This window comes from Ostrea edulis, chromosome 3 (assembly GCF_947568905.1).
Source record: "Ostrea edulis chromosome 3, xbOstEdul1.1, whole genome shotgun sequence".
NCBI lineage: Eukaryota > Metazoa > Mollusca > Bivalvia > Ostreida > Ostreidae > Ostrea > Ostrea edulis.
This window is the reverse complement of record NC_079166.1, coordinates 82,887,089-82,907,798: the sequence shown is the minus strand read 5'-3', so window position 1 is coordinate 82,907,798 and position 20,710 is coordinate 82,887,089. Positions and strand designations below refer to the sequence as shown.

The following is a 20,710-nucleotide window of genomic DNA, read 5'->3' as shown; positions in this document are numbered from 1 at the left end:
AAATTATTTATCTGCAATCATTGTCTTTATAATCCTTAAGTCAGATTCTCACACTGAATCTGTTAAACACGCATCCGTTTCACAGCTAAAGCTGTAACACTGTACTGATAAGCAGCTTGACCTCAATATGCATATTCTAAACCCCAGAGATCGGAAACAGTCGGGGTGACGTCAGAGATGAGCTACAGCACAGAGATGCTATATGCTTCTACAGAAGAGATACTATAAATCTTTCTTATCACTGATCAAAGACAAACAGTTTCCCTAATTACCAGTAATGGGTTAAATGCTGTCATAAACAAAGAACATGCACACTCATATTTCTTTGTATCTAAAGAGTTATTCATATAGTTTGTAAGGATGCCGTATTGTGCTGTTTATAATTGTTCAACCTCTTCAAAAGTGGACAAAATGTGTCATTTTTTCGCTTCCCCAAAGATGCAGGTCTTCAAAAAGCATGGGTACATTACTGTCGTAGAAGAGATCTTACATTAACCAAATACAGTAAAATATGTGAGAAACACTTTACGCCAGATCAGTATTCTCGTTATCCAACCCAGTTAGCTGAATTAGGTTATCATAATGCTCATGCTCAGTTAAAAGATGATGCTGTACCCGATGCTGAGTGGCCTACCCAAGGTGAATGTTCAACTTAATCAAATACTGAGAGAAAAAACCCATCTGGGTATGGTGCATATAGAAAGCGACAAAAACTTCAGGTAAAAAAAAACAATTTTTTTTTTTGCAATATGATTACATATGTGCTGCAAGTTAACTGCTTTTTACTATTCGTATTTTGTATCAGGATTCAAATTTAAATTTGGGGAGGGGGTACAATTTGCTAGAGAAAATTGTTACCAAAAGAAAACAAAGATCATTTTTTATAATCCCTGTCTTATGGGTAAACGGGAAAAAAGTCACAGGAAAAAAAAGTCACAATCTGGGTAGGAAAAAAAGTCACAGGAAAAAAAGTCACAATATGTATAAAGAGTGTCTACGACCACACCTAGCAAAAAAAGTCACAATTTCTTTTGTTCAAAATTTTTTATTGCTTTTGCCTATACCAAGGGAAAAAAGTCACAATATTTATAAAGAGTGACTTTGACCATACGTAGGAAAAATAAAGCACCGATGAATAGTTAACATTTGCTAAAAAAAACAAACATATTTTTTCCTTCATCCTATGTATGGCTTCAAAGATTGTAAACTGATGCCATTTTGTCTATTTATACAGGGAATACACTGTCTAGAAAAGGGGAAAGGTGCCTTGTGAAGCCACTAATTAATCTCAACAGTCCCTTCAACAACTGTTGTAATTACTTAAAAGTTAATTTTTATTGGGGTTATTTGTTTGTTGCAAATGATTAAAAAAAACATGGAATCTTCTAACTTTGAATCAAATTTAAGTAAAACTTTTCTCCTTATATAATAATTGACTTTTCTCTCTATATATATATATGTGTGTGTGTGTGTGTGTGTGTGTGTGTGTGTGTGTGTGTGTGTGTGTGTGTGTAGTTTTCTTTCAAAATATATATACTGTAACTTTCTCCCCCTTTCTTTGTATATGTGACCCTTTTCTATCAAAATATATACTATGAATTTTCCCCTATACATATAATATAATATATATTGTGACTTTTTTTCATACATCTATGTGATTTTTATACAAAATATATATTGTGACTGTTTTTCCTGTGACTTATTTTCCTGTGATTTTTCATCCGTGACTTTTTTCCCGTGACTTTTTTTCCTACATTTGTTTTATGGTAGGTTTCTTACATTATGTATATGTGACATACATTTTTATAGATAAGGGATTCAGAATGCCATGATGTCAATTCATTAGACATATACGGAATTTTTGTTCATTTTTTTTTCAATATATACATGATATACATACTGGTACATATTTATATATGTTTAGCAATTTAGAGCTTGGGGGAAGGAGGAGCAACAACCTAAATCTGCTGGAAATGTGAATATCAAAGTTTTAGTTTATTACATGATTTCCAATAATATTTTACTGCAATTGAATTTTGTTATTTCTTGAATCAGAGTTCTGATAAGTCTTCAGCCATTGTATTGAATACGTTACGGTGAGAATTTGCAAGAAGCTCACCTCTGACGTATATAACACACACGTGACTCTTATCTCATTAACTGTCGGCACTGCTCGGAGAACTGCTTCGGCTGATGTTTACAGATTACTATTTCCAGCTGTGCCTTGTTATCAGATGCTTGTTTAACAGATTCAGTGTGAGAATCTGACTTAAGGATTATAAAGACAATGATTACAGACAAATAATTTTTTGTGTCATGTGTCCTTTAACATTTTGTAAATGTTTTACTGAAACAGTTATTTCCCTTACATTATTCACATTTTGTAAATGTTTTACTGAAACAGTTAATTCCCTTACATTATTCACATTTTGTAAATGTTTTACTGAAACAGTTATTCCCCTTACATTATTCACATTTTGTAAATGTTTTACTAAAACAGTTATTCCCCTTACATTATTCACATTTTGTAAATATTTTACTGAAACAGTTATTTCCCTTACATTATTAACATTTTGTAAATGTTTTACTAAAACAGTTATTTCCCTTACATTATTCATATTTTGTAAATGTTTTACTGAAACAGTTATTTCCCTTACGTTATTCACATTTTGTAAATGTTTTACTGAAACAGTTATTTCCCTTACATTATTCACATTTTGTAAATGTTTTACTGAAATAGTTATTTTCCCTTACATTATTCACACGATAAAGCAATCTTGGAGAATTTCATTTATGATACTCTTTAAATGCAGGGCTGTACTGCATTTTATCAAAATTCACAACGATAAATTATAAACTTTTGTATGTATCATTTTATGTAGATATCAGTTCATTGCGCTATACGAAGGCTACACAAAAACTAATTTACTTCTTTGAACTGCTAAACAATTTTTCACTCATATGGAGACGCCACCAAGACCGGTGAAGGGCTTTAAATTTAGGCCTATGCTCGGCGCTTACGGCCATTGAGCAGTGAGGGTTCTTTAGTGTGCCACACCTACTCTGACACGGGTCATCCGTTTTGAAGGTCATCCCGAGGACCCGTGACATTCACACCTGATGCCGAGCGTTTGGCGATGGAACTGTCACTACCTGTTTTAATGACTTAGGTCTGTCGCGGCCAGGATTCGAACCCCGGCCTTCCGCATGCGGGGCGAACGCTCCAATCTCTCGGCCACTACATAGAAATACTACATAAAAACCAAATCGAGAGCGGGGCAAACACATATCCCTGGACATGCCAAAGGTACGTCAGTACTACTAAACACTTCTCCCCGCAATATGAAAGGATAGTGCCGTCCACATTCACGAATCTTAATGAATTTGTGAACATTTCTTAATGATTTTAGTTAAAATTTCGTGTATATTTTATATGAAACGGGAATATGTCCCATGGGGAAAACATACATAGTACAGCTGTACATATTGCAAATAAAAGCGCCATGCCATTGATTTTTTTTTCATTAGGCCTACCTCAACAAATACAATATGATTGTCAGGATCCAAAAAGCAGTTTCCTGAGAGACCTTCCGGTACATCGTCGCCCCAGGTGTAAAGAAAGGATTGCCTGAGTATTATGTCATCAGCAGATAGAATCCAGGCTCTTATGACAACTTCTGCAAACTCATAACTTCTTTCGACGTTACCCCATCCGTCTGCATAACATATCACATAGTCCCCTGCAGATAACAATGGATACCACGTAGTCCCGTATTGATTATATAACAATGGATACCACGTAGTACCCTATAAATATATGTAACAATGGATACCACGTACTCCCCTATATATATATATATATGTAACAATGGATACCACGTAGTCTCCTATAGATAACAATGGATACCACGTAGTCTCCTATAGATAACAATGGATACCACGTAGTCCCCTATAAATATATGTAACAATGGATACCACGTAGTCCCCTATAGATATATGTAACAATGGATACCACGTAGTCTCCTATAGATAACAATGGATACCACGTAGTCCCCTATAAATATATGTAACAATGGATACCACGCAGTCCCCTATAGATATATGTAACAATGGAAACCAGGTAGTCCCCTATATATACATGTAACAATGGATACCACGTAGTCCCCTATAGATATATGTAACAACGGAGATCACGTAGTCCCCTATATATATATATATATGTGTGTGTGTGTGTGTGTGTGTGTGTGTGTGTGTGTGTGTGTGTGTGTGTGTGTGTGTGTGTGTGTGTGTGTTTGTAAGCGCCTGAATCACGCTACATGAGTATGAACACACACCTTTTATCCCACTACATTTTTTCTTCCCACTACATGCACCCGTGTAGTGGGAAGTATTTCGTTCGGAAACGTTAACTCTCATCACACTCGATTCAAAAAATATAAAATAGTCATATGTGTCGGTTTCCGGTGTGTACGTGAATTTTGTCACACACAACCACGAGTCCAAAAGAACAGTTTACACACTTAGCTCCATTGCGTTAAATGCGCATGCGCAATGAGAATTTCCTGTTTAAAGATGGCGACAACTGTTCTCAGTAAGTATAATATTTACGTTGGTATTAGGGAATTATTTCGTTCTTTTCTAAAAGAGAGATGTGGTAGAAGGCTAAGAAAAGGTCAGTCATAACAATTAGAGTTTAGAAAGAACTAATAGTGACGTCACATGAATGCTAAATTAAATATCCAAGGGGATATTTCTTGGTTAAAAAGTGTCTATTTTAAAATCAAGATTTGTTATTATAAATCTGACATTTTATTATCATCACTTAAATTTATTTAATTACGGACCTGAATTTCAATAACTTTAGACCAGAATATTCAAAAAATCATATTTGTATAATCGACAAAATTAGTAAATCTAAGACAAAAATACAACTAGTGCAATTATATGGACAAGTATATATTCATTTAAAAAATAATAAGCAAGAAATACACACTGACAAATTAATCTCTTTTACTCTGACATTTATCGTGATTTTAATTTTAAGGATTGATAGAATATAGAAGCTAATGCAGATCAACTTTTCTCAGAAAATATGTCATATTCACGAGGAAAGCGTGCAATAAGTGTTTCCAATTTATGTGATTTATTATGATGTCTTTTCCTTTCTTCATTCTAATTGTTTTGTTGATTGTAATATAAATCTGGAAAAAGAAGCAAGTTGTCCCAGGCAACCCTTTGTTTGTAATAAGGGGCTACTGAATAGGTAATCCTTTGAGGAGAGACTACCAAAACTCATAAGTCACAAGCTCTGGCATAAATTTTGCAGGCATTCATTTGTAGTGATTGGAGATTAATTGATTGTTAGAAATAATTGGAAACTTGAGAATCAATTAATAAGTTATTAATTCCCTTTGAATTTCAGAGGAGAAAAATTGTGGTGAGAGAAATGATAGAAAATAAACTTTTTAAAAAGCTTTTAAGTGCACTTTGTATCAGTTTGCATTCACTTATTAAACTATCATGCAGGGTTATAATACAGATGTTCAAATGATATATTTAATCAATTTCATAATTGATAATAACAATTTATTAATTTGCTAGCAGATAATAAGAAATTTAACTGATTAGCAATTATTGGGGATCTTTTCAATCAGATTATCAATTTAATCAATCAATAGGTACATTACTTTGAATCATGGTACTATAATGAAAGATTTTTAAGCAAAACAATGACTATGTTGATATTGACTATGATATTCAAGCAACTGCCAAATACTTTCCCGATTATTATTAATTTGTGTAGAAAGAATGCATCCATTGGTCATAAATTTAGCAAACAATCAATCTAATGCCCATTGTGAATTTAGCTGCATAACTGTAGCTTTTGTTAAGTTAAAACACTTGCAATTTATTGCACACAACACACAAACCTGTACAATGTTGGACTTACAGTATTTCTATTATTTCCTAACATGCACAAACATTGAAGACATTTCACTACAACCTCGGAAAGTGAAGCATGTTAAATTTACATGCAGACAGACAGTAGCATTTCTACCTGTAAACAAAACCATATAATTTCTCATATGAAAATATGAACTTTTGAAATATTGTGATGGTCAAAAGTAAATACATGTAAATACAAAAATAGAAATACTGTTTGGCTTTAAACAAAAATATAGATTTTCCCCTTTGCTTCATGATCAGGCAGATGCAAAGGGAATGTAAATACTGCAGCACGGTGTCTTGCATGAGCAAGCAGTCTGTCAGAAATACCCGATTTTTTTCCTTAATTGATATTATTTGTATATCTATTAAACTCATTTCTTTACATTTGTATAGCTCTTATCCTTGGACGAATTTGGCTCCACTTGTTTGGCACGCTGTTTTTGGCTATATTTAGATCTAAAACTTCATAGTTATTTCGGATTTCAAACATTTCGGTTGAGCATCACTGAAGAGACATTATTTGTTGAAATGCGCATCTGGTGCATCAAAATTGGTACCGTATCAGTTTTACATTATGACCCCTGGATCGAGGCCTCTGTTGGTGGACTGTTAGTCCCCGAGGGTCTCTACAGCCCAGTAGCTAAGTACTTCGTTACTAGCTTGAAAATACGGATGTATATTTAATTGCTGTTATAAAATTTAGAAATTCATTTCAAAATTAAGGATTATCTCCCTCATGCATAGCTCTTATCCTTGGACGAATTTGGCTCCACTTGTTTGGCACGCTGTTTTTGGCTATATTTAGATCTAAAACTTCATAGTTATTTCGGATTTCAAACATTTCGGTTAAGCATCACTGAAGAGACATTATTTGTCGAAATGCGCATCTGGTGCATCAAAATTGGTACCGTATAAGTTTTACATTTTGTCAATTTTGGTTATTTTCCGTAAATACATTTCGCGGGTTTTTTAGCTCATGCACCAGCGCTTAGTATATATACTACTACTGGTCAGTGTTCGGTCAATGCGAGGTTCGTTACAAGCAACAAAGGTCGCTTTTGTATTCTGTGCCTAAATAGCCTTCCCTCCCACCCAGCACATTTTCAGTTTTAAATTCATCTGTTTTCATTGGTGATTTTTCAGCTTTGTCAATTTGATGTTTGCTTATTAAAAGCGATCTTGTAACGAACGGAGCAAACCTATTAACTTTTTCTGTTTTGTTTTATTATCAAATAGTCGAGAAAATATTTATTTTCGGACGAGGGCACTGAGGGAGAAAATAAAGGGACATGGACACGATTTGAGCGGAAAATTTTCAAATTTTATTTTTTCATTTCTAATGTTTAGAATGCTTAACTAAGGTATTTCTAATGGTCAGCAAAAATTTGAGTGTCAGTTGTCAAAGTACATGGGAGATGCAGAGCTCACAATTCTTTGTAATAAACAAGGCTTGTGCCATGTTTTTGTTTACATAGGTTGAATATACTAGTAAATGTTTCGTTTAAAGCAGATAATTCTGAACACAATTAAATACTTTCTAGTGTTTGGCATCTCATTTTGATTTAAACATGCTATTTTCTATTAAGCTATCTATATGTAAACAAAAATATGGTGCAAGCCTTGTTTACTTTACAAAGAATTGTGAGTGCTGTATCTCACTTGTAACTCAACAACTGCTATTCAAATTTTGGTTGACCATTAGAAATACTTTTGTTAAGCATTGTAAACAGTAAAAATGGAAAAATGAAATTTTAAAATTTTCAGCTCAAATCGTGTCCATGCCCCTTTATGATGTACTATTTCTAAATAAATATTTCTGATCACAATCATCAAATTACCTCAAATTCCATTTCTTAAATTCTCATCAGTACTATTTTTAGACAGCAATCCCAATCATGTGACACTCATATCAATGTCCAAAACAACCTGGTTTGTAATTGTAATTCTGGATGAATTTTAAACAGCTGGTAAGGGATGATTTAGAAAGCGTGAAACCTCCCTTAAATATAAATTCCTGATATATGTTCTTATTTTCGTTGCCATAATCAAAAAATGAAATACCTTTTTAGTGCCAGTATGTCACTTTGTAAAAAAGAATTCAAAATAAAAATAGGTATTTACATATTTAATATCAATCATATAATAATAACTAGTACTTATTGTAACGGGGACCGTTACAGATGTTCCCCAAACATTCCCCCATTTAGTAAGTGGTGACATTTATTTCAGTACAAGTTGTTTTGACCATTGCAAACTGTGTAGCATGTGAATATATAACTATCTTATAACGTTCAGTCCATTTCAAACTAGTTCAAATCAGTTATAAAGATCTGAGAGTTTTGTGCACGTGTACGTACGTGCATGCACGTGCAGATAAATAATTCGACCATCTCGATACATTAGAAGTCTTACTTTATGAGTACAAGAGAAGTTTCACAACTGTTCAATGAAAAACGAGAAATTAACGGCAACTCAAAACTACAAAGACCGAAATCAATGCACGTGCATACACGTGCGCGTGAGTACCACACAGCAATTTTGTTGATGCTATTCAATAGACATTTGAACAATATACTTGCTATATGAATTTGGTATCGATTGCTTCACTCATAAGAAAGTTATTGGGATTTCAAAATCGTCCAATCACAATTAAACGCACGTGCATCCGCGTGCAGGGAAGTGATTTTGAGACTATTAATAAATTGAGAGGCCCAAAACATACCCGCAACATAATTTTCAAACCTATTCATTGCAATCTCAAAATGTTATAGACGAATACTTAAATTTAGACGTCAAAAATTACAATGCACGCGCATTCACGCGCACACGATTTTGATAATGGAAAATTTGTTTACACCATTTCATAGACATTCATATCATAGATCCTCAGGGGAAATTTGAATTCGTTTCAGTTTTTTAATTCAATAGTTATGACCATTTTAGTACCCGAAAAATGAAAGAAAGGATATGCACGTGCATACACGGGCACGTGAGCATGACTTAGCATCAATGTTGTTGTCATTCAATAGACATTTGATAGATATACTTACAGTATAAATTTCATATTGCTTCCATCATTTATAAGAAAGTTATGGCGATTTGAAAATCGTCCAATCAGAATTAAGCACACGTGCATGCACGTACCGGATGGTAATTATGACTGTACACTTTTGTTTAGAATATCAAGATACATATACAAGACAAGTTTGAAAAGATTTTGACAAAAAACAAAAAAGTTATGGTCATTGAAATAATTGAACGTTCAAATGTCAATGCGCGTGCGTGCGCATGCGCGTTTTCAATTTTTTTAACATAGATTTGTAGATATTTATAATCTTTACCTATCCTGTAAATATCATCAAATTGTCTTAATTTACATGAAAGTTATAAATGGTTTTGTATTATCCAATCAAATTGAAGCACACGTGCATGCGCGTGCACAATTGAAATTTTGACGATGTGAAACGGTTAAGGGTCTCAAGCTATACCTGCAATATAAATATCAAACGATTTCATTGAAAATTAAAAAAGTTAGACGAATTCCAAAGTTTGTAAACAAAAAATCCAATGCACGTGCATGCACATGCATGCATTATCAGACAAAATGACGTTCGTTCCGCACATCTACAAAGAGTATTCTATCATCCTAAAAAGGTTTCGTCTTGATCCCTTCCGTAGTTTCTGAGAACACTCGTGGACAAAAAAGGGTGACAAGAATAAAGAAAGAATAATAATAATAACTAGATGCGATCTCGTTGCGAGCAACGAGTGGGTCTTCCGTCCAATTTTAGATGTGATGAGATAAGAATTTGACTGAGATTTTCGTTCATAAATAATGATACAAATATATTGTCTAAACGTACAATTTAGCTTCAGTAATGTTTTACAAATATTTTAAATCATTTAAGTGTTATAAATTAAAGACTCTCTGCCCCTCTCGGCCACTAATTAAAGAGGTCAGCCTTTTTTCGAGAAAAAAGTTAATAATGTTACTTACTGCGATACAAATTCGACTGATCAGGCGAGTCATGTCGCCCGGAGTCCTATTTTTTTATATATCATTCTAGATATATCTCGCAAAACTGAACAAATTTTGCTCTACATGTCCTATCAAAATTTTCTTGAGAAAAAAGTTATTGATTGCGACATTTATCAGATTGTTAAGGTGAGTAATAAGGCCCGTGGGCCTTTTTCTTGATGACTCATTAAAAGTTTCTTGACTAAAATGTTATAGATTGCAACAATAACCCAACTGTTCAGGTGAGCCATGAGACCCGCAGGCCTATTTCTTAACATCGTTAGTTAATGCTTGCGAAACTGAACAAGTTTTGTTCTACATGTCTTGTCAAAAGTTTGTCGAGAAAAAAGTTATTAATGTTATTAATTGCGATACAAATTCCACTGTTCAGGCGAGCCATGACGCACGGAGGCTTTTCTTTTTATATCATTAGATAGAACTTGCAAAACTGAACAACTTTTATTCTACATGTTTTATCAAAGTTTCGTGAGGAAAAAGTTAATCATTGTAACAGAAATTCAATGGTTCAGGCGAGCCATGAGGCCCATTGGCCCATTTCTAGATACGGCACGAAAGACCTCAATAAACTATACAACTTTTGTTATATATCTCTAAACAAAATATTTACGAGTATAAAGTTATGCGACATTTATCAGACTGTTAAGGCGAGTCATAAGGCCCGTGGACCTTTTTCTTGATATCGTTTGAAAGATCTTGCAAAACTGAACAACTTTTGTTCCACATGTCTTATCAAAAGATTCTCGAGAAAAAAGTTAGTAATTGTGACGCTAACAAACTGTTCAGTCGAGCCATGAGGTCCATTGGCCTTTTCCATGATGTTGTTGGAAAGATCTTGCAAAACTGAACAACTTTTGTTCTAGATGTCTTATTAAAAGTTTCTTGACAAAAATGTTATAGATTGCAACAATAACCCAACTGTTCAGGTGAGCCATGATACCCACAGGCCTATTTCTTAACATCGTTAGTTAACGCTTGCGAAACTGAACAACTTTTGTTCTACATGTCTTATCAAAAGTTTCTCCAGAAAAAAGTTATTGATTGTGACACTAATCAAACTCTTCAGGCGAGCTATGAGGCCTGTTGGCCTTTTTCATAATGTTGTTGGAAAGATCTTGCAAAACTGAACAACTTTTGTTCTAGATGTCTTATTAAAAGTTTCTTGACAAAAATGTTATAGATTGCAACAATAACCCAACTGTTCAGGTGAGCCATGAGACCCGCAGGCCTATTTCTTAACATCGTTAGTTAACGCTTGCGAAACTGAACAACTTTTCTTCTACATGTCTTATCAAAAGTTTCTCCAGAAAAAAGTTATTGATTGTGACACTAATCAAACTCTTCAGGCGAGCTATGAGGCCCGTTGGCCTTTTTCATAATGTTGTTCGAAAGATCTTGCAAAACTGAACAACTTTTGTTATAGATGTCTTATTAAAAGTTTCTTGACAAAAATGTTATAGATTGCAACAATAACCCAACTGTTCAGGTGAGCCATGAGACCCGGAGGCCTATTTCTTAACATCGCTAGTTAACGCTTTCGAAACTGAACAACTTTTGTTCTACATGTCTTGTCAAAAGTTTCTCGAGGAAAAAGTTATTAATGTTATTAATTGTGATACAAATTCCACTATTCAGGCGAGCCATGACGCCCGGAGGCCTATTTTTAGATATCATTAAATAGAACTTGCAAAACTGAACAACTTTTATTCTACATGTCTTATCAAAAGTTTCTTGAGAAAAAAGTTAATCATTGTAACAGAAATTCAATGGTTCAGGCGAGCCATGAGGCCCATGGGCCCATTTCTTGATATGGCACGAAAGATCTCAATAAACTGTGCAAGTTTTGTTATATATGTCTAAACAAAATATTTACGAGTAAAAAGTTATGATTTAAAACGTGGAAAAAAATTGCACACTTTTTAAAACTCCATTTTCGACCCCTACCGAGCTTCCATACTAGGCACTTCCGGAAATTTTTAAAACCCAGGTGCACAACTACAGCATGTCGTCTAACATCACTGAAAATTTCAGCACTCTAGCTTTTATCGTTTTTGAGTTTTTGTCTGGACAAAATGGTCATCAGAAAATCGATAAAAGGGGGATAACTTCCAACCGGAAGTGATTTTTCAAAAATTGAAACGGTGGTACAAACTTCAAATGGCAACGCATCAATCCTGAAAATTTGAAGCAAATCGATCCAGCCATCTCCGAGAAATCTTCTGCACAAAAATCGGTAAGGAGAAAAAAAAAGAATAATAATAATAACTAGATGCGATCTCGTTGCGAGCAACGAGTGGGTCTTCCGTCCAATTTTAGATGTGATGAGATAAGAATTCGAATGAGATTTTCGTTCATGAATAATGATACAAATATATTGTCTAGACGTACAATTTAGCTTCGGTAATGTTTTACAAATATTGATCATTTAAGTGCTATGAATTAAAGACTCTCTGTCGCTCTCGCCCACTAATTGAAGGGGTCAGACTTTTCTTCGACAAACAAGTTAATAATGTTATATATACTGCGATACAAATTCGACTGATCAGGCGAGTCATGTCGCCCGGAGGCCTATTTTTTTTTAATATCATTCTAGATATATCTCGTAAAACTGAACTAATTTTGTTCTACATGTCCTATCAAAATTTTCTTGAGAAAAAAGTTATTGATTGCAACATTTATCAGATTGTTAAGGCGAGTCATAAGGCCCGTGGGCCTTTTTCTTGAAATCATTTGAAAGATCTTGCAAAACTGAACAACTTTTGTTCTACATGTCTTATCAAAAGTTTCTCCAGAAAAAAGTTATTGATTGTGACACAAATCAAACTGTTCAAGCGAACCATGAGGCCCGTTGGCCTTTTTCATGATGTTGTTCGAAAGATCTTTCAAAACTGAATAATTTTTGTTCTAGATGTCTTATTAAAAGTTTATTGACAAAAATGTTATAGCTTGCAACAATAACCCAACTGTTCAGGTGAGCCATGAGACCCGCAGGCCTATTTCTTAACATCGTTAGTTAACGCTTGCGAAACTGAACAACATTTGTTCTACATGTCTTATCAAAAGTTTCTCCAGAAAAAAGTTATTAATTGTGACACTAATCAAACTGTTCAGGCGAGCCATGAGGCCCGTCGGCCTTTTTCATGATGTTGTTCGAAAGATCTTGCAAAACTGAACAACTTTTGCTCTAGATGTCTCATTAAAAGTTTCTTGACGAAAATGTTATAGATTGGAACAATAACCCAACTGTTCAGGTGAGCGATGAGACCCGCAGGCCTATTTCTGAACATCGTTAGTTAACGCTTGCGAAACTGAACAACATTTGTTCTACATGTCTTATCAAAAGATTCTCGAGAAAAAAGTTAGTAATTGTGACACTGATCAATCTGTTCAGGCGAGCCATGAGGCCCGTTGGCCTTTTTGATGATGTTGTTCGAAAGATCTTGCAAAACTGAACAACTTTTGTTCTAGATGTCTTATTAAAAGTTTCTTGACAAAAATGTTATAGATTGCAACAATAACCCAACTGTTCAGGTGAGCGATGAGACCCGCAGGCCTATTTCTTAACATCGTTAGTTTACGCTTGCGAAACTGAACAACTTTTGTTCTACATGTCTTATCAAAAGTTTCTCGAGAAAAAAGTTATCAATGTTATTAATTGCGATACAAATTCGACTGTTCAGGCGAGCCATGACGCCCGGGAACCTTTTTTAAGATATCATGAAATAGATCTTGCAAAACTGAACAACTTTTATTCTACATGTCTTACCAAAAGTTTCGTGAGAAAAAAGTTAATCATTGTAACAGAAATTCAATGGTTCAGGCGAGCCATGAGGCCCATGGGCCTATTTCTTGATATGACACGAAAGATCTCAATAAACTGTACAACTTTTGTTATATATATCTAAACAAAATAGTTACGAGTAAAAAGTTCTGATTTAAAACGTGGAAAAAAATTGCACACTTTTTTAAACTCCATTTTCGACCCATACCGAGCTTCCATACTAGGCACTTCCGGAAATTTTGAAAACTCAGGTGCACAACTACAACATGTCGTCTAACATCACTGAAAATTTCAGAACTCTAGCTTTTACCGTTTTCGAGTTTTTGTCTGGACAAAATGGTCATCTGAAAATCGATAAAAGGGGGATAACTTCCAACCGAAAGTGATTTTTCAAAAATTGAAACGGCGGTACAAACTTCAAATGGCAACGCATCAATCCTGAAAATTTGAAGCAAATTGATCCAGCCATCTCCGAGAAATCTTCTGCACAAAAATCGGTAAGGAGAAAAAAAAAGAATAATAATAATAACTAGATGCGATCTCGTTGCGAGCAACGAGTGGGTCTTCCGTCCAAATTTAGATGTGATTAGATAAGAATTTGACTGACATTTTCGTTCATAAATAATGATACAAATATATTGTCTAGACGTACAATTTAGCTTTGGTAATGTTTTACAAATATTGATCATTTAAATGTTATAAATTAAAGACTCTCTCTACCTCTCGGCAACTAATTAAAGGGGTCAGCTTTTTTTCGAGAAAAAAGTTAATAATCTTATTTACTGCGATACAGATTCGACTGATCAGGCGAGTCATGCCGCCCGGAGGCCTATTTTTTTTTATATCATTCTAGATATATCTCGCAAAACTGAACAAATTTTTTTCTACATGTCCTATGGAAATTTTCTTAAAAAAAAGTTATTGATTGCGACATTTATCAGACTGTTAAGGCGAGTCATAAGGCCCGTGGGCCTTTTTCTTGATATCGTTTAAAAGATCTTGCAAACCTGAACAACTTTTGGTCTACATGTTTTATCAAAAGTTTCTCCAGAAAAAAGCTATTGATTGTGACACTAATCAAACTCTTCAGGCGAGCCATGAGGCCTGTTCGCCTTTTTCATGATGTTGTTTGAAACATCTTGCAAAACTGAACAACTTTTGCTCTAGATGTCTCATTAAATGTTTCTTGACTAAAATGTTATAGATTGCAACAATAACCCAACTGTTCAGGTGAGCCATGAGACCCGCAGGCCTTATTCTTAACATCGTTAGTAACGCTTGCGAATCTGAACAACTTTTGTTCTACATGTCTTATCAAAAGTTTCTCGAGAAAAAAGTTATTAATGTTATTAATTGTGATACAAATTCGACTGTTCAGGCGAGCCATGACGCCCGCAGGCCTATTTTTTGATATCATTAGATACATCTTGCAAAACTGAACAACTTTTATTCTACATGTTTCATCAAAGTTTCGTGACGAAAAAGTTAATCATTGTAACAGAAATTCAATGGTTCAGGCGAGCCATGAAGCCCATGGGCCCATTTCTTGATACGGCACGAAAGATCTCAATAAACTGTACAACTTTTGTTATATATGTCTAAACAAAATATTTACGAGTATAACGTTATGCGACATTTATCACTGTTAAGGCGAGTCATAAGGCCCGTGGGCCTTTTTCTTGATATCGTTTGAAAGATCTTGCAAAACTGAACAACTTTTGTTCTACATGTCTTATCAAAAGATTCTCGAGAAAAAAGTTAGTAATTGTGACACTGATGAAACTGTTCAGGCGAGCCATGAGGCCCGTTGGCCTTTTTCATGATGTTGTTCGAAAGATCTTGCAAAACTGAACAACTTTTGTTCAAGATGTCTTATTAAAAGTTTCTTGACAAAAATGTTATAGATTGCAACAATAACCCAACTGTTCAGGTGAGCCATGAGACCCGCAGGCCTATTTATTAACATCGTTAGTTAACCCTTGCGAAACTGAACAACTTTTGTTCAACATGTCTTCTCAAAAGTTTCTCGAGAAAAACGTTATTAATGTTATTAATTGTGATACAAATTCGACTGTTCAGGCGAGCCATGACGCCCTGAGGCCTATTTTTTGATATCATTAGATAGATCTTGCAAACTTGAACAACTTTTATTCTACATGTCTTATCAAAAGTTTCGTGAGAAAAAAGTTAATCATTGTAACAGAAACTCAATGGTTCAGGCGAGCCATGAGGCCTATGGGCCAATTTCTTGATATGACACGAAAGATCTCAATAAACTGTACAACTTTTGTTATATATGTCTAAGCAAAATATTTACGAGTAAAAAGTTATGATTTAAAACGTGGAGAAAAATGAGACACTTTTTTAAACTCCATTTTCGACCCCTACCGAGCTTCCATACTAGGCACTTCCTGAAATTTTTAAAACCCAGGTGCACAACTACAACATGTCGTCTAACATCACTGAAAATTTCAACACTCTAGCTTTTATCGTTTTTGAGTTTTTGTCTGGACAAAATGGTCATCTGAAAATCGATAAAAGGGGGATAACTTCCAACCGGAAGTGATTTTTCAAAAATTGAAACGGCGGTACAAACTTCAAATGGCAACGCATCAATCCTGGAAATTTGAAGCAAATTGATCCAGCCATCTCCGAGAAATCTTCTGCACAAAAATCGGTAAGGAGAAAAAAAAAGAATAATAACTAGATGCGATCTCGTTGCGAGCAACGAGTGGGTCTTCCGTCCAATTTTAGATGTGATGAGATAAGAATTTGACTGAGATTTTCATTCATAAATAATGATACAAATATATTGTCTAGACGTACAATTTAGCTTCGGTAATGTTTTACAAATATTGATCATTTAAGTGCTATAAATTAAAGAATCTCTGCCGCTCTCGGCCACTAATTAAAGGGGTCAGCCTTTTTTTCGACAAAAAAGTTAATAATGTTATTTACTGCGATACAAATTCGAGACTGATCAGGCTAGTCATGTCGCCCGGAGGCCTATTTTTTTTTATATCATTCTAGATACATCTCGCAAAACTGAACAAATTTTGTTGTACATGTCCTATTAAAATTGTCTTGAGAAAAAAGTTATTGATTGCGACATATATCAGACTGTTAAGGCGAGTCATAAGGCCCGTGGGCCTTTTTCTTGATATCGTTTGAAAAATCTTGCAAAACTGAACAACTTTTGTTCTACATGTCTTATCAAAAGTTTTTCGAGAAAAAAGTTATTGATTGTGACACTAATCAAACTGTAGGCGAGCCAAGAGGCCCGTTCGCCTTTTTCATGATGTTGTTTGAAACATCTTGCAAAACTGAACAACTTTTGCTCTAGATGTCTCATTAAAAGTTTCTTGACTAAAATGTTATAGATTGCAACAATAACCCAACTGTTCAGGTGAGCCATGAGACTCACAGGCCTTATTCTTAACATCGTTAGTTAACGCTTGCGAATCTGAGCAACTTTTGTTCTACAAGTCTTATCAAAAGTTTCTCGAGAAAAAAGTTATTAATGTTATTAACTGTGATACAAATTCGACTGTTCAGGCGAGCAATGACGCCCGTAGGCCTATTTTTTTTATATCATTAGATAGATCTTGCAAAACTGAACAACTTTTATTCTACATGTTTTATCAGAGTTTCGTGAGGAAAAAGTTAATCATTGTAACAGAAACTCAATGGTTCAGGCGATCCATGAGGCCCATGGGCACATTTCTTGATACGGCACGAAAGATTTCAATAAACTGTACAACTTTTGTTATATATGTCTAAACAAAATATTTACGAGTATAACGTTATGCGACATTTATCACTGTTAAGGCGAGTCATAAGGCCCGTGGGCCTTTTTCTTGATATCGTTTGAAAGATCTTGCAAAACTGAACAACTTTTGTTCTACATGTCTTATCAAAAGATTCTCGAGAAAAAAGTTAGTAATTGTGACACTGATGAAACTGTTCAGGCGAGCCATGAGGCCCGTTGGCCTTTTTCATGATGTTGTTCGAAAGATCTTGCAAAACTGAACAACTTTTGTTCTAGATGTCTTATTAAAAGTTTCTTCACTAAAATGTTATAGATTGCAACAATAACCCAACTGTTCAGGTGAGCCATGAGACCCGCAGGCCTATTTCTTAACATCGTTAGTTAACGCTTGCGAAACTGAACAACTTTTGTTCTACATGTCTTGTCAAAAGTTTCTCGAGAAAAAAGTTATCAATGTTATTAATTGCGATACAAATTCGACTGTTCAGGCGAGCCATGACGCCCGGAAGCCTTTTTTAAGATATCATTAAATAGATCTTGCAAAACTGAACAACTTTTATTCTACATGTCTTACCAAAAGTTTCGTGAGAAAAAAATTAATCATTGTAACAGAAATTCAATGGTTCAGGCGAGCCATGAGGCCCATGGGCCTATTTCTTGATATGACACGAAAGATCTCAATAAACTGTACAACTTTTGTTATATATATCTAAACAAAATATTTACGAGTAAAAAGTTATGATTTAAAACGTGGAAAAAAATTGGACACTTTTTAAAACTCCATTTTCGACCCCTACCGAGCTTCCATACTAGACACTTCCGGAAATTTTGAAAACCCAGGTGCACAACTACAACATGTCGTCTAACATCACTGAAAATTTCAGCAATCTAGCTTTTATCGTTTTTGAGTTTTTGTCTGGACAAAATGGTCATCTGAAAATCGATAAAAGGGGGATAACTTCCAACCGGAAGCGATTTTTCAAAAATTGAAACGGCGGTACAAACTTCAAATGGCAACGCATCAATCCTTAAAATTTGAAGCAAATCGATCCAGCCATCTCCGAGAAATCTTCTGCACAAAAATCGGTAAGGAGAAAAAAAAGAATAATAATAATAATAATAAGAAAAGTGAAAAATCAACAATAGAATAATAGAAGGGTCTTCCACTGAAGACGGAAGACCCTAATAATAAGAAGAAGAAAAGTGAAAAATCAACAATAGAATAATAGAAGGGTCTTCCGCTGAAGACGGAAGACCCTAATAATAAGAAAAGTGAAAAATCAACAATAGAATAATAGAAGGGTCTTCCGCTGAAGACGGAAGACCCTAATAATAAGAAAAGTGAAAAATCAACAATAGAATAATAGAAGGGTCTTCCGCTGAAGACGGAAGACCCTAACTAGTGATCCTAATTGTTCGCGAACAATTAGAGGGCTTCCCACCTTCTAGCGGTTTTTCAGTAGTGTTGAAATGCTAAAAGCCCCCCCCTACCCTACCCCACCCCACCCTCACCAAAAAAAAAATGGATTTGGCTTGAAAAGAAATTCAAATTTGCCGCCTTGAGTGTTGTAGTGTTGGAGATTAAGGCCTTGGTTTCGCACGATAGTACCGGTCAAATATTTGAAAAAAAAGGGTGCGAGTGTTGCATAGCCGGCACATATCAGGTAAAAGTGTAATAGGACTTGTGCAGGTGTTTGGGGTGACTTTAGACCTGTTAGATAGGATATTTGGAGGTGCAAAGAAACCGGATGTGCCATTTTCCTAGATTGTAGTAACTGCTGGTGCATGCTGGGAGTCTACAAGCCTCATGTTGTCAGATGTTGTGAAGATGCACTGGATTTTACCGTGTGTGTTGTGGATTGTGGAATTAAATATACAGTTTGTAATGGCTCATCCTATGTGTTCTAATTCACGGAGACAATGTCTTTCAGTCATTTCACCCAAGGAGGCATGCATATACGGATTTATAGGCTTTGACAACAAACAACCAAAATGGCGGCCGGTGAATTAGAAAGTGTCTGAGTGCATGTAGGATATCTGAACGGAGAATAGGAGTACTGCATCCCTTCTGATCCTGCAGGTAAGTGTTTATTTGTTTACAATGACAGTCGGGATGGAATGTCAATGAGTTCAACTGTCGAGTAAAGTTGCATCATCATTATAAAAAAAAAAAAAACTTAGTCTTTATGTTGATGCAGGCAGACAATTGAATCTGGCCTATGTCTTTTCATGAATGTAAATGGAATTCATGTTTGATTGACAAGACAGTCAAGAAATGGAAGAAATGGGTGTAGGTCAGATGTGTAGGTGTAGGTCAGATTAGCTAGAATCCTGTAATTGTTGCATGGCATGAGACCGGTCAAAATAGTGTATTGAAACAGCTGATCACAGACAGATCACTTGAAGGGTGGGGGATTTCTTCCTTGGGGACGACAGGCGTGATGGGTGGGTTGGCCTTACTCGTGGAGACTGGCCCCTGGATGCGTGACCTTGACCTTTGACCTTGACCCACTTTCAAGGTCAAACCTCAAAAACCCATGGGGGAGAAAGTGTGACCTTGACCTTTGACCTTGACCTCATTTTGAAGGTCAAAGGTCATCGATCTTAAAGCAAGTGGCCCCATGTCTCTATCTATATTAATATAAAAGTTATAGGCTTAGATAATGATATTGGAGACTTTCAGGGGCAATAACTATGCTTAAGGGTTTTCGTATCCCTTTGATTATTTTTTCTTTGCAAGAGGGTTTTACTGTGAATTCATTAGCGAAGGTTTCGTGTCTCTATGACTTTCCGTTAAGTAGGAGTAGCGATAACAAGGTTTTCGACGCGAGTCTCCGAAATTCACAGAAGGGTCAAAGTTCAAAGTTGTAATGCATACTATCAAAACCAATCAAGAAGTCAATACTTACCCATATCATATTTCAACGCTATCTTAAGCAGGAAAGAGAGTATAAAAAGTGCTATTTTTTCCTCTTTTCTGATGACCTTGACCTTTGACCTTGACCTAATTTTCAAGGTCAAAGGTCACCGATCCTATTCCAGTTGGTCCCATGTCTCTACGACAAACCGTTCTCAAGCTCGACATGTTTTACGAATAAATCGCAAAACATAAAGAGGCATTAACTCCCTTTAAGGGACACCGAATCCCTTCATTTTAAATTCTTCGCTTCTACTA

The 20,710-nt window shown here is 35.2% G+C and overlaps 1 protein-coding gene across 1 annotated transcript in view; it reads right to left on the bottom strand.

The window, feature by feature from the left end:
* Positions 1 to 20,710, bottom strand: part of LOC125658650 (uncharacterized) — a 57,460-nt gene that overhangs the window by 7,480 nt on the left and 29,270 nt on the right. Inside the window, exon 6 of the mRNA XM_056159218.1 lies at positions 3,535 to 3,740. Coding sequence (XP_056015193.1) covers positions 3,535 to 3,740 — 206 coding nt within the window. The remainder of the gene's footprint in view (positions 1 to 3,534; positions 3,741 to 20,710) is intronic.